General features: G+C 44.1%; 1 protein-coding gene across 1 annotated transcript; it reads left to right on the plus strand.

Moving 5' to 3' along the window:
• The first annotated feature begins 9,507 nt into the window (after positions 1–9,507).
• On the plus strand, positions 9,508–12,157 carry LOC123103609 (B3 domain-containing protein Os03g0212300). Its single transcript, XM_044525256.1, has 4 exons — positions 9,508–10,453; positions 11,480–11,586; positions 11,671–11,956; positions 12,039–12,157. Exons 2-3 carry the CDS (start codon positions 11,482–11,484, stop codon positions 11,902–11,904), a joined length of 339 nt encoding a protein of 112 aa, XP_044381191.1. The 5' UTR covers positions 9,508–10,453; positions 11,480–11,481; the 3' UTR covers positions 11,905–11,956; positions 12,039–12,157.
• Positions 12,158–14,626: the final 2,469 nt, after the last annotated feature.

A 14,626-nucleotide genomic window follows, 5' to 3' on the forward strand; every position in this document is an offset into this window, starting at 1 on the left:
CGGAGCGTGAGGGGTAGGAATGGAAAGCAGAGCAGATTTGGGAATCCATTTCCATCTTTGGGAGCTGATGCGTTTGTGACAAGATCGTGCCACATGTCCATAAAATCCACAGGCAATGCAACAGATGGTGCCATTGTTATCTCTGGGGGGGGGGGCTATGGAATTAGCAGGAGCAGAGGATCCAGTCGCGCCCAGATTCTTAGTCACCAAATTAAGTTCATCAAATAGGGGAGACTTACCAATGCCGGGGCAGTGACTTGCCTTGTGGTCAGGTGCGGAACATTGAATGCAAATCAATCTGGCCTGGCAATCAATCTTGCAGTGGCCCCATTGCAGACAACGAGAACAAAAAGAGGCCCAATTAGAAGACAAAGAAATAATATCCGGTAGCGTATAATGGGCTTGGGCCAAATCTGCTTTGTGCTTAGCACTGAGAGAGGGAGGCCACGTAGTATGTTCCGGCGCATAGCTGAGAGCAGATTTCAAAAAACAGAGTGGTAAGGGCGGATATGGGGTATTTAAGGGGCATTTAAAGGCCCCGAAAATAATGTCATTGGGTGATTGTTTAGCCTCCAATTCTGCCTCAGACGAGAAAAGTTCCATTAATGCAATACGATCAATGCTGCCCGAGGAAATAGTGTTGATGTCACCGTGCTGAGTTTGCGGTTGGATCAAATCAACTTGAATTTGGATATTATCTGTGTTCTTCACCAACGAAGATGTAGAAGCCACAATTGGTGTGACCTTGAAGACTAGGCAATCATTCGAGGAACATGAAGCGTGAAGACTTTTGTTTTCGTAGTTTCATTTTCTCTTTCTTGAGTCATAGGAAACACTGTACTGTTAAAGGGGGTCGAGGAAATACTAAGGAAAAATTTCCATGTGATGCTCAACTCAAAATCCTACACCTACCAATCCCTTCGAGTGAAGCCATTGGAAATCTCATACAGTCCAGTCATATGCTTCAGTGACAGAGACGAAGTTCTTCTGGTCTCTGAGGAATTTGTTCTGACTGAGGAGTTAGGAATTCACCAGTGTGAATTGCCTACACAATGAGGAACATGATAGCCCTGAGGATTTTGATAGTCAAAATTCCGACCATTGCTGTGCTATGCGCCAACGGTTCCAAAATATCTACCCACCTAACGGTCATATCAGACAAGGGCATTTATGTCTTATCATGTCGGGCTGCTCCCTAGGCTATAAATAGCCGCCCCCTTCAACCACTAGCTGGTTGCCTGCTCCGAGAGAAACTGACACTTGTCAATTGAGAGCATCCCATCCTCCAAGGACTTTGAGCGAAAATCATCAAGTGAGGAAAACCCAAAACCCAACACCTACAAACCCAAAGTGATTGAGCATCACTGAAGAGATTGATCCTGCATGGATCCGACGCTTGTTTCCTTTGAAGGCTGTGCTTCTTCCAAACGGTTAGGCGTCAAGGTCTAGAGCATCCAAGAGGAATTGTGGATCACCGAGTGACCGAGTTTGTGAAGGTTCGGAAGTCACCTAAAGACTTATCACGAGTGATTGGGCGAGGTCTGTGTGACCTTAGCTCAAGGAGAATACGGTAAGGACTGTGTGTCCGAGACGAGGTGTCCTCGAGTTTAAATACTCAGCCGCTCCAACCAGATGTACAACTGAGACAACAGTTGGAACTGGTCTACCAAATCATTTTCTTCACCAAGCTTACTGGTTCTATTTCCTCAACTCTTTCATTTCCTCATGTCTGTTGTTGTGTGCCTGTTCATATCTGTTTGAAGACTTTGACTGAAGACTTTCTCAATTTCCTTAGATCAATTTCTTTAGTATGTCCATCTTCTTTCTTGTGTTATCCTGTGTTTACGCTTTCTGTACTCGGTGCTTGTCTTCATTTCATCATGATGACTATGCTTGTGTTCTGTTATGTTTACTTCTGAGTACTTATTCCGCTGCTAGTAGTTCTTCATTTAGGAATTTCCTCACCAGCAAATTCCTCAATGAAGAATTCATAAAAATCGCCTATTCACCCCCCCTCTAGTTGATACAACGCACTTTCATATGTGTGTGCATGTCCTTATGGAATTACACTTCCCGATTCTCAAGAAAAAAAGGACTTCCGAATTACGTATGTAGTGCATATTGAATCATATTGAGTATGCCCTGCACAAAGGTTGTACACAGGTCACCGGCCTTTGCACTAGGAAAATAGATTTCCTAATTTACATACCGACGTGCATATTGAATCAGATTTGCTATTTGTTATGCCCTACCGAAAAGGCTTTATACGTGACCCCTGCCATTTTTAGAAAAACTAGTAAATTGCCCATGCGTTGTATCGGGGGAACAAAAAGCACGCCCACCCATCAGCCAACTCATGGCATGACTGCCACTTGCATGCAAACAACCCTTACCTGCCATCAACACCACCGCAGCCCTATGGCCCCTGCGAGTCCTTTAACACGACGTAGAGCATGTGGTGCATCCTCTACGTACGCCATGCCCATGGCTACGAGGTGAGGCACGCCCAAAACATCTTTCAGTAGTAATGCACGACATGGCTGCCCCTCTCTTGGGAGAGGAATTCCTCCTTCGACCTCATGAACTCTAGATCGTCCTCCCTTGTCATTCATACAACAATACCAACATGACGAACCCAATAAGAGAACCCAAGTATTACATAGGGAGCTTAATGTGGAAAGCACGGGGTTAGGGTCTTGGGGCTCAAGAACCCAGGATTCCTCGTTATCCTCGGGTGAGACGAGGATTTATGAGGCTTCAAAGAGTCTAGCACTAAAATAGGTCTGGGTACATCCATTTCAGCGACAACTAATTCCAGATGGAGGTAGTATATGATTTTATAGTATGTACCAGGATATTGGTTTGTGAGCCTTAATTACATACGAAGGGACTTTCGGAGCAGCTAAAAAATACACGATCAAAAGAGAAAAATAAAACTGAATTTCATCAGCTCCATTCATGTTGTTTTGATCTGAGCTCAATCATCTTAAACCGGCACTCCTACATGTTGTTCTCCAATGCCCCTGCCTGCAATGTTGCTAGCCAGCTCCGCTACTCACCAGTGCAAAAAACCTAGCTATGGCATGGCAAAAAGTACCTTGCTCGCGTGGGAGTCCAATGCCATCAATATGGCGCCACTGTTAAAAAACACTGATGGCGTTGGAGCCCACGCCAACAGTATTTTAGATGTTGATGGCGTGCCATGTGGCCAACGCCAGCACAATCATTTCCCACCTAGCGGAGTCCCATGTAACATGCATGCCAGAAACAGTTTTTGTAGCATTTTTTTTATTTGCACGAGCATATAGCATTTTGCATCTCGGTCACATAGATAATTATATAGACCAGTAGCGGTACAACGATCTCACAAACAGTTCTAGCTAATAATTAGTCACTGCCAACATCACTACAAGCGAACTCATATTTCATAACCAGTTTACTTAATACTTAGCCTAGCTATACACATTCTTTTAAATGATTTCGATGACGATCATCATCCTCGGCAACGTCGAGGAAGCCGAAGAAGGGGGTGGACTCATCGCCTCTGAAGACGGAAGACATGGCTATCGGCGGGGGAAGGGCGGGGATCTCATTGGAGATGGGATGGCAGCGACGAGTGGAGGAGAGAGAGAGAGAGAGAGAGAGAGAGAGAGAGAGAGAGAGAGAGAGAGAGAGAGAGAGATTATGAGGGATGGACGTGTGGACCAAGCAGAGAGGTAATCGGAGACGACTACTGCGTGCGTGGTGGTCTGTGGTGGGCTCACGGGCTGTGTGGGCTGGCCTACTTGATGGGCGTGGGGTTTAGGCTAGTTTTTACCTCATCCAGAAATAAGAGACGAAGACTCCACCGAGCCTCCTCAGAGTTCAGTGACTTTCAGCCGTTGGATCGGTTCTCTTGATGCGTTTTCGTCCGTTGGATTAAGATCTGGAGGAATCTCGGCCGTCAGATCAAAATAAGTTATTGCTGGAATGAATAGTAACTTCCTATAACGCCTCCCAGATCAAGATAAGTTACTGCTGGATTGGTTTGATTTTGATTCACCGCTCGTTTTTTTACTGCATTTTTACCGGTCTAAAGTCGCTGGCGTGTGGGTCCGTTCGCGGGTGGGGCTTCGGTTGTCAGCGACCGTGGCTTGGTTCCGGCCCGGTCGCCCCGTCGCGCGCGTCGGCGGGGGAAAGATCTCGTGCCACCGCAAGTAAAATCCTGCCCCCACCGAGGGCTTTTTCGTCTTTTCCTGTCCAGGCCGCGTGCATGGTGAACGGTGATTGGCCCGTGCATCGATGAGGTGGGGGAGGGCGACTGGCTTGCCCTTTCGTGCTCCCATTTGCCCCTTTCTCTCTCGACTCCCTCTCCTCTCGCCGCCGACCAGCCGACGCCCGTCCTCGTCGATTTGCCGCTGCGTTCTTCAGGTGGGAAGAGAAGAGGAGGAGCGAGCAGGTCAGGCGGCGTCCATGGCGCTTGCAGATCCGCCGGCGCCGTCGTCTGACCTCCGCCATCCACCCAACTCCTCACTCCTCTCTCGCCGCCGGCCGCGCCCCTCATCTCCCGTCACCGGGATCCGCCGCAACCGCACCCTCCCCTCCCCTCTCCTCTCACCACAAGGAGAAGGAGGACACAGATCGGGCAAGCCAAGCCGCCGGCCATGGCGCTCCCATCACATCCATCCGTCAAGGGGGGTCGACCAAGGCGGACTGCTGCTTTCTTCCTTCCTCCGGCGCTCGCTCCTCAACTCAAGGTTCTCTCTCTCTCTTTCTCTCGGGACGCCCATCTTCTTCTTCTTCTTCTTCCTCCTCCTCTTCTTCTTCTTCTTCTTCTTCTTCTTCCTCCTCCTCTTCTTCTTCTTCTTCCTCTTCATCTTCTTCTTCTTCTTCTTCTTCTTCTTCCCTTCACTTGCGTGACCTCACCTGATGTACTTCATTTCATTTGCTTGGTTTCCCCACGCAGCCCAACATCCACCGCCACCGCCGCTGGTTCGGTTCTGCCGCCGTTGTCAAGCATCTGCTTTGTGGAACACAGGTTTGTATGCCTCGCCCTCACCCACTGCTTCTCTCGTCGTTGTCAAGCATCTGCCGTGCATCCATATATGCGGTTTTACTTATGCCTGGTTTCATAAGAGGTGTGTGAAAATTGACTTTATCTTTCGTCTCATCATGTTAGTTATAATTATGGTGACCAGATATTCTTGGCTCTTGACAATAAGTGACTTTGAGCTTGTTAAATTAAACTGCTCTCTGCAGGTAATAGTTGTAACTGGAGTAATCAGTGTAAAGTTTGTGGTCTGCACTTTTTTTTTTCATAAGAGCCTATATGTTATATATATGAAGAGTTACTGTAACAACCATGGAACCTGAGTATTCAGTTTGTGTACTTCCAGGGTCTACATCTACGCCTGCTTCTCTCGCCTCATTGAACCATTTTTTCTTTGGGCCTTCTTTATTTATTTGACAGAACTTTCTTTAGCAATACACCGATTCAGAATATTCGTATATTCTTTTCTTAGTCATTCTCAATTTTGCACAACTGTGATTCTCAAGTGGTCTACTTCTATCAGGATTCATCTATGAAGCCTGAGAAAGTACGCGTCGGTGGGGGTCTCCATGGTTGCTGCCGACCAGATGTCACCACCGCTGCCGATGTTGTCGTCGCCCTAACCACTGTCCCGCAACACAGGTTTGTATGCCTCGCCCTCACCCACTGCTTCTCTCGCCTAACTGATTCCTTCTTCATTGCGATCAAGATTCATTAGTGTTGTACTTTCCCCTGTTACTTAGTGCTTAGGAGAAGGAGAGGCATGGCCGTAGCCACATAAACAGATGAGAAAGAGGTGAGCTGCCGCTAGCCCCCAGTGGCGTGCTGCATCTCCAATTGGTGCTTGCGACAGGAGAACCACACCCCTGGCCTCTTCATCTACGCCTCGGTTGTTGTCTCCCCAAGCAACGCCAAAGGCAACAATAGCAAGGTGAGGCCCCTACCTGGAAAATAAGGTTCAGGAGGTGTTTATCTTGTGATTCAGTAACTTTTCATTTAGTGAATGCTTTCATATAATCCAACCATTCCGACTTTATGACATATTCAAGATACACGTTCGGTTAGCCCTTTTAATTGTTTGTTTTGAGTTTAATGGGCAATTGTAGTACTTCATGCCATTGTTAAAGCTCTGCACTTTAATCACACTAAAAATAATTGACTATTTTACCAGTGGTATGTAAATGAGACAATCTGGAAGTTGCAGCCATAAATAAAAACCTATGTTCTCTCGTTTCCTATATGTATCGCTATGTAGGTAATTGCTTATCTGGTACGACGATATCAGTCTATGCATGTAGCAGTCCCTTTCCCTGTCTATGATATGGTTGCTCATCTATTATTATAGGATTGAGCAATTGTTTGAAGAGCTTCCTAATATTCTAATTAATTCAAGACATGTGATCGAGCTACGCATGTGTTTAGATCGTCTCATCATATACACATTTCCAGGATCTGCTACTGTTAGATCTCTTTCATATATATATATATATATATATATATATATATATATTTCACTACTTCCACTTGCTACTGTTATATAGTTTGTACTGCATTTTCAACTTGCTAAGGCTGATAAATGTTGACCCAATATAATATATGTATTAATATGTTAGCCAAAGAAATTTGTACATCTCTTCTGGTTTATTATATATATGGATTACTGATGCTTTTATGGTACTGAACAACATATTCTCTTTAGTGCACTGTTGATTTCTTAGGTGCTAGCAATCTAATCACAGGTTAACATTTTAGATGATGTGTTGTTGGGTCCAAAAACAAGAAGGGTATTCCTCTCCCAAGGTTAAATCTCCATTTTGCTCCATATACTACTACACAAACCCTGAACAATTTTTCAAAATTTTAGATAACTAATGGTTAGTACATATCCTTCCATTCCATGAATTAGTTTCATTTTGTCTGGGTTAGGCTCTGTGTGTGTGTAATCTTTAAAAAACCAAGACTTAATCCTACTGCAGTTTATGTGTGCTATCACCTCACCATATGCATTCAGATTGGCCAGGTTGCATTTGCAAGGGTATTTGGGCAAGGGTGGGACTCTACACTTTTTCTCAATTTGTTTTCGGCTTTCAGATTACAGATGTGTGCACCGGCTGTTTATAAACGCCTAATGATCGGTGGTGATGCAGGAGTGTAGCAGATTCGACGTGGCGACCGAGTTGCTCCTGAATGCGGAGAAGTGGTGCCGCCTGGCCGGTGAAGTGGCCGGCAGCAGGAAGTCTGCCGTAGACATCGTCGAGATCCTCTTCAAGGACAGCGCCTGGAAGACGCTCAGCGACCAGATCATTGTGTCATCCTCTCCAAGAGGGGCCAGCTCAAGCAGGTACAATTTCTCACCACAGCTCGCTCCTCTCCAAGAGGGTCCAGCTCAAGCAGGTGGTCCGTCGTCGACATCTCTTTTGTATGCACATCTCAACTTTAATAGTAAGTTATCTTTCGATGGTTTGAGCACTAGGTTTGACTACTTGATGATCCTATCGTACCTTGTAGTTTTTATCATTTGTAAAATACCTTTTTCTCGCTGCTACACAAGGAATCTATGGAACTTACTAGATCTATACTTATTTTCTTGACATGAACGAGAAGATGCTAGCTAATCAAGAACAGTCTAAAAACGTTGTGCGGCAATAGAGGCCACTAACTAACCTGAAAGGAACTCCACTTTTATATTTTGACCAATTGGTCTGCAGGGCTATGTCTATTGATGCCATTATATCTAAATTAATTAATTATCTTGCTGGTTTTATGGGCTGAATGTACACTACCATGTAATTCAGACTACTGCTAATGGCATTGTGAGCTAGATGTAACTGGATGATCAAGTAGTGGGTTGAATATTGTTTGAACAGTGTGTAACTTTGTAACCATTTCTTAGGTTTATGCTTGATTATTTTGTGTGATTTGGGTTGCTTTTAATTCTGTTCTTACCTAAGGTTATTTGTCTTCCAGTAAAAAGGCTTTATTATCAAGTGGCATCATCTGGCATGAATTAGATCTAAAATAAGGTGTTTTTCTTTTTCAAACAATATGCTTGAATGGAAGTCGTCCTAAGAGCAGAATGAAATGTCGACTGGTTGAAACATAGAAATTTAATTAAAAAAAAACTGCCCATATGTGGTTTCAAGCTACTACTATGGATTTAGGAGCCTCCTTGACTTCATGTCATGGCTATGACAGTAGGAACATGGGTTCTCGGTGTTGAGGGTGTTCCCTATATTCACAAAACTTGGAAATGCGTGACACGTAGCAATGACATGTGCAAGTGCAAACTGTAGAGGAGTAGGCAGTAGTGCGTGTAAATAACAAAAATACATCATTTGTGTGTGCAGGACACACACCCACTACTAGGAAAAGGGCTATAGATAGAATTGATACTAATGGCGCACCTGGTAAGCAGTGCGCCACTACTATATACTAATGGCGCACCGGTCGGAGGTGCGCCATTAGTGTGGAAGACACTAATGACGCACCAGGCACACGGTGCGCCACTAGTATTGATTTTTTTTTCTATTTTTCTATACACTCTAATGGTGCATGGTGCCAAAGTGCGCCATTACTAGTTCTACCAAGTAATGGCGCACCTTGTAAGCAGTGCGCCATTAGTATATATATATTTTTTACTTTTTTGCAAAACTGCTAATGGCGCACCGTGTATATTTTCATGGACACTTTTTTATCTCGATCTCGATCCCACCCGCACCCTCCCCCGCTAGCTCCACCGCCGCCGACGACCCATCGCAACCCTCCCCCGCTCCACCGCCGTCGACGAGCACCCGGCCCTCCCGCACCCTTCCCCGCTCCACCGCGGCCAACGGGCACCCCCCGCACCCTCCCCCGCTAGCTTCACCGCCGCCGACGACCCATCGCAACCCTCCCCCACTCCACCGCCGCCGCCGAGCACCCGGCCCCCCAGCACCCTCCCCCGCTCCACCGCCGTCGTCGATGATATTTCCAAGTAACAAATTTGAACATATTTTTTAAAAAATAATTACTGTTTTTATAAAAATATATTACTGTTATGATTTAAACAACTTTGAACATATTTAAACACAAATAAATATAAAAACAGCATTTAAAATGCATAAAAAATATTGGGGAGCCTGGGAATCAAACCCAGGACCTCCTGGTGTGTGTGCTGCGTGCTGACCAGTCGGGCTAGTGGGTGGGTTCTCTTGAAGATAGGGTTAGGTTGTAGATAGGGCTAGTGGGCTAGATTAAAACAAAATTCTAATGGCGCACCCGGCGCTCGTGCGCCATTAGAATAGTCGTACTTATGGCGCACGAGGTGGTGGTGCGCCATTAGAATAGTCGTACACTAATTAAATCCCCAATCTCTCTAATCTCTTCCCTGCCTCATCGATCTCACCCGCTGCCCCCCGTGTTCGCCGTCCCCCTCGCCGCCCCCCTCGCCTCCTTCGCCGTCCCCGAGCCGAGCCCCGAAGCTGCGCCCCCGCCCGCCTCCTCCTCTCTTCTCCCGCGACCTCCCCCCTACCCCCTCTCAACCGCCCCGTCCCCTCAGCGCCGCCCGCCGTCTCCCCGAACCCTAGCTTCGCCGGCGTCGGGGACGACCACCTCGTCGGCCTCACCAGGCCGCAGGCCCTCAAGCCCCACGCCGTCCTCGGCCTCGCCCTCTCCACCGGCGGCGCCCCTTCCTCCGCCCCTGCAGCGCAGCAGCAGTAGTAAACAGCCTGCAGGTAAGATGATGATGGTTTTCCATGAGGTTATCGAGGAGCTGTCGGCCTGTGTTCATTCTGGTGGGGAGAATGCAGTAGATGATCTTTTTTTCAGCCTGCATTGCGCTCCGCTGCTATGAACTTTTGAAAGGACCGCGCGACGGAAGCCACTGCAAGCTATTGTGTGTTTCTCTGAATGTTGTGTTTCTTCAGTTCTTTATCCATTCTTCGTTCCTGCTGAATGTCATGCTAATCTAGTTTGTTTTTGTTTTGCACATCGGTAGGCAAAGCCTAGTGTTTGTTTCAGACATTTACTGAAACTGAACCAAGGAAATTTGGATTTCATAGTTACAGTTGCAGGAAAAGGTCATATTATGAGTGAAATATATTTAAAATGTCTATTTAGTTCTATTTTCAGATATAACCTTGTAAGTAGAAACATGTATAACTCAAGTAAACCATACATCTAGTTAATATTGCACAGGCAGCAATGTTAAGTCTTACTATGAACCTAGCAATAAAAATGATGAAGCTCCTGTCAATTTTTGACATATCTTAAGTTCTTAACAAGACATGTTTGTCGTCTTTTAGCTAGTGTGATGAGATTTTGGTACCTGTACATTCCTTGTACCAACTTAGGCAAATAATAATTTATTTGTTTTTGTGACAGTTGGTTGAGCACATCTTCTAGCCTCTTGTGAATACATCTGGGACAACGCTTCACATCAGTCAGGTATATACTGCTTCAGTTTTGAGTGAAATCCTCTGCCATAGCCCCTGCCCCAGATGAAGTGAGCTATATATGTGTATGATGATCCTTCTTTCCTAAAAGTGAGATTGCCATATGTAGTTCAGAACTGACCTACCTAAGGTTGTTTTCCTACTGAATGATGATATTATTATGATGATATTTTCCTACTGATTATAATTTGTACCTGTGTACTAGCACTGTGTCATATTCTTCCATTACAAGTAGTACAAGGCTAGTACTAGTAGTGCTACTCTCTTACTGCCAGTGACAGTCTATCGAGGTCATTAACTCCAACTCAAGTGGGCATAATTCTCTGCAGTAGTATAGCACTTGCAGTAGTATGGCACTTGCAGTAGTGCGGGACAACAGTAGTTTAGTGCAAGTTTCAGTTAATTAGCTGGATTAAAAAAGATGCTTGGTGATCTGCAGGAGTAGGACAAGCAAATCTGCTTGAATATTTGTTTATTCAAAGTAAATGAACATTTTACTGCTAGTGTACTGATAGTGTAATCTAGCTATTGTACTGATATTTCTGTTTCTTTGAACATTTTACTATCAATAAAAATGATGTACTGCTGCTTTCAGTTAATTCAAATTAGCTAAAACCTTTTACTGTCAAATAGTGCTAATGTTTACTCTATGAAATAAACTACTCCATGTCAAATAAACCTTGCTAGGTGAATCTTGTTTGCATTAGGAGTAGTTGCTGGAAATTTACTGAATTTTGTTATGTGCTTTGTGGTGCTAGTTTGCTGGGTTTTGTCTCCGACCATTGTGTCGTGATGAATTTGCAGGTACCCCGAGAGGCCCTTGAGTTTGCCGGAATGTCGATTAACTTCCGTTCCGGCAAATTCGGGTACTCCATATGTCCTATTTTCAGCAAAGGTAATGCTGAAATTTTCCGTGAATTTTAGCATTACTTTGCTAAAAATAGGACATATGGGGTACTTGCGACTAATGCATGTTATCATGCATGGGTACTAATTGGTCTCTTCTGCTGCTTATCAGAGATGGCGGGAAGCAGCCACCGCCGATCTGCGACACCGCAGTACGAGTTGGATGCTTCCGAGTTCTTCACTATCATACTTGAGGCTTCAGTATCATCCATGACGCAGGTATATAAAACGAGAGATCTCCCCTTCACCCATCTCATTATGATATCTGTTGTTTGCTACATCACTCATTGTCCCAAACTGCAGAGGCTGCCTGACAGTTTTATGAACATGCTGATGGGTGAAGATCCGCCAAATAATGTGAAGCTGCGACAGGCCGGCAGCGGGTTTCGCAGGCAGTGGGATGTGCAGTTGGTGATCAAGAAGGGCCACATGTACTTGTCTCGTGGGTGGGAGAAGTTCTACCGTGCCTACGACCTGCAGCTGGGGTACTTCCTTCTCTTCAGGTACGACGACGATGCCAACATGCTCATCGTGTAGGTGTTCAACAAGACTATGGGTCGCATGCGCTATGCTGCCGATGATGATGCCGGTATGTTCTGCCTCTTCTTATTCCTCTACATTTGGCTTTGTCTCACATCGATTGTTAACGGTCATTGTTGCATTTTGGACAGGTAATGGGAGCAGCAGCAGCGACACTGGCTACAGCCAAAGCAGCAGCGGCTATGACTGTAGCGAAAGCAGCAACGATTCTGGCTGTAGCGAAAGCAGCAGCAATTCTGGCAGCAGCATAGACAACAAGAAGGATGATCCGGACTGGAATGCGGGAGAAGAGGAGCAGAGTGAGGATGAGGAGCTGCAGGATGACGATGGGCATCAGGCTGAGGATGACCTAGCGCTGGTGGTGGCTGACCAAGGGCAAGAGATGGTGGTGGCTGACCATGGGCAAGAGATGGAGGTGGCTGAGGATGACCTAGCGATGGTCGTGCCTGAAGGTGGCCTCGCGATGGTGGTGGTGCCTGACAATGACCACGCACCGGTGGTGGCGCCGGCGATCCCACAGCTGGGCGACATGACCACGCCAATTGTGGTAGAAGACTACATCCCACTGCCTCCACTGCCTCCACCGCCTCGCCGCTCTAGGCACATCAGGGAGAGGAAGGAGAAGAATGAGAAGAACAATGCATGAGAACTGAACTTTGTCAGGTATGTCAGATCTCCTATAGGTTAGCTATCCAAAATGATATATATATATATATACTTAGTTACCTATGTTATCTCTAATATGCTTAGTTTCCTATAGGTTAGCTTCATTTTTACCTAAGTTGGCTCTAATATACTAACTTAGAGCTTATATGCTTAGTTTCCTATAGGTTAGCTCCAAAATAACTTATGTTAGCACAAAATGATCAAGTTTACATAATAAGCTTATAGTCTTTTTCTTATTCTTCTTCTTTTCCAAAATGACATAGGTTAGCTTCATTTTTATCTAAGTTGGCTCTAATATACTAACTTAAAGCTTATATGCTTAGTTTCCTATAGGTTAGCTCCAAAATAACTTATGTTAGCACAAAATAATCAAGTTTATATAATAAGCTTATAGTCTTTTTCTTATTCTTCTTCTTTTCCAAAATGACACAGTTTAGCTTCATTTTACCTAAGTTGGCTCTAATATACTAACTAAGAGCTTATATGCTTAGTTTCCTATAGGTTAGCTCCAAAATAACTTATGTTAGCACAAAATGATCAACTTTACATAATAAGCTTATAGTCTTTTTCTTATTCTTCTTCTTTTCCAAAATGACATAGCTTAGCTTCATTTTACCTAAGTTGGCTCTAATATGCTAACTAAGAGCTTATATGCTTAGTTTCCTATAGGTTAGCTCCAAAATAACTTATGTTAGCACAAAATGATCAAGTTTACATAATAAGCTTATAGTCCTTTTCTTATTCTTCTTCTTTTCCAAAATGACATAGGTTAGCTTCATTTTACCTAAGTTACCTAAGTTCTTCTTCTTCTAACTTCTTGTTTATCATTTTGCAGATTTGATTTAATTGATGGAAGCTTGCGTGGATGGAGTACTTCTTTTCCATTTGTGTTTTTATTTTGTATCAATGTGAAGCTTTTGTGAATTGATGGATAACGGTGTTGGATGAACAATGTGAAACTTTTGTAATATGTAACGACGGAACTATGTGTTGGCTATGTATGTATATATGATGAAACTTGTGTGTTGGATATGATTGTTATATGGATGCTTGTTGTATATATATGTGTTGAATATCTCATATGTGAAATAGTGACCTGAGATTAAGAAAAAACAAAAAAATTAAAAAAATTGTTACTAATGGCGCACTTCCATGTGGTGCGCTATAAGTATAGCAGATAATAGTGGCGCACTGTGGGCAATACTAATGGCGCACTAAATGGTGCGCCATTAGTGAAAAATTCTAGTGGCGTGATACTAATGGCGCACTGGTAATGCACCATTAGCAGGCAAAACCAGTGCGCCATTAGTAGCCTTTTCCTAGTAGTGACCCATGATTCATAATCATTTGTGGCTGTCTTAGAAGAAAAATTCCCATTGTTGTTCATCCCTTATTGAGTGTTCTATGCAAATTTCATCTGTTGGTGAAAGAAACCTGTACTCTTCTTTGTTTTAGTGCTCTGTTTCCCTACTTTTGTGGTAGAGAATGATGTGCCTTCGTATACAATAGATGTTCTCTACTCTTGCAGGCTATGTATTATTATTGTTAATTTGTTATTATTGCCATCTACTTATATAGATCATGCACTTGCATTATCCAATTTCATACTGCTAATTAGGTAAGTTCACCTGTATATTGTTTGGTGTTCAAGATAAAGTCATGCTGTTTTTTTTCTCATGTGAATGAGAAGGACCTGATACAATCATGCTGGGTTTTTCTCATGTGAATGCGAAGGACCTGATGCATGTTTATGTGCTCACTGATTCTCTTTTGTTCCTAACCATTATGAACTTATAGCATTTTAGATTCCATTCAGATATCATATGCTTTGCATGTGCTACTATTTGTGGTCTCATGCCTCTCTGTCATGATTCTCCCAATCCGAAATAGGAAGAGAAACATTACCTTTATTTTGAGGAGAAACATTACTTTCTTTGACATGGTTTGTCTACACTTATATTTAAGGCTACAACCTGGAGTCTCATGGAGGTGTGAAGATGATACCGAAGTAATCTAGGGCATTGCTTTGTTAGGGGTTCACTTGTGTACAACA

The sequence above is a fragment of the Triticum aestivum genome, chromosome 1B (assembly GCF_018294505.1).
Source record: "Triticum aestivum cultivar Chinese Spring chromosome 1B, IWGSC CS RefSeq v2.1, whole genome shotgun sequence".
Lineage (NCBI taxonomy): Eukaryota > Viridiplantae > Streptophyta > Magnoliopsida > Poales > Poaceae > Triticum > Triticum aestivum.

Coding starts and splice junctions, on each gene's coding strand:
- LOC123103609 (XM_044525256.1), top strand. CDS start 11,482: ATGGCGGGAAGCAGCCACCGCCGATCTGCGACACCGCAGTACGAGTTG. Junction 11,587..11,670: donor CAGTATCATCCATGACGCAG/GTATATAAAACG, acceptor CCCAAACTGCAG/AGGCTGCCTGACAGTTTTAT.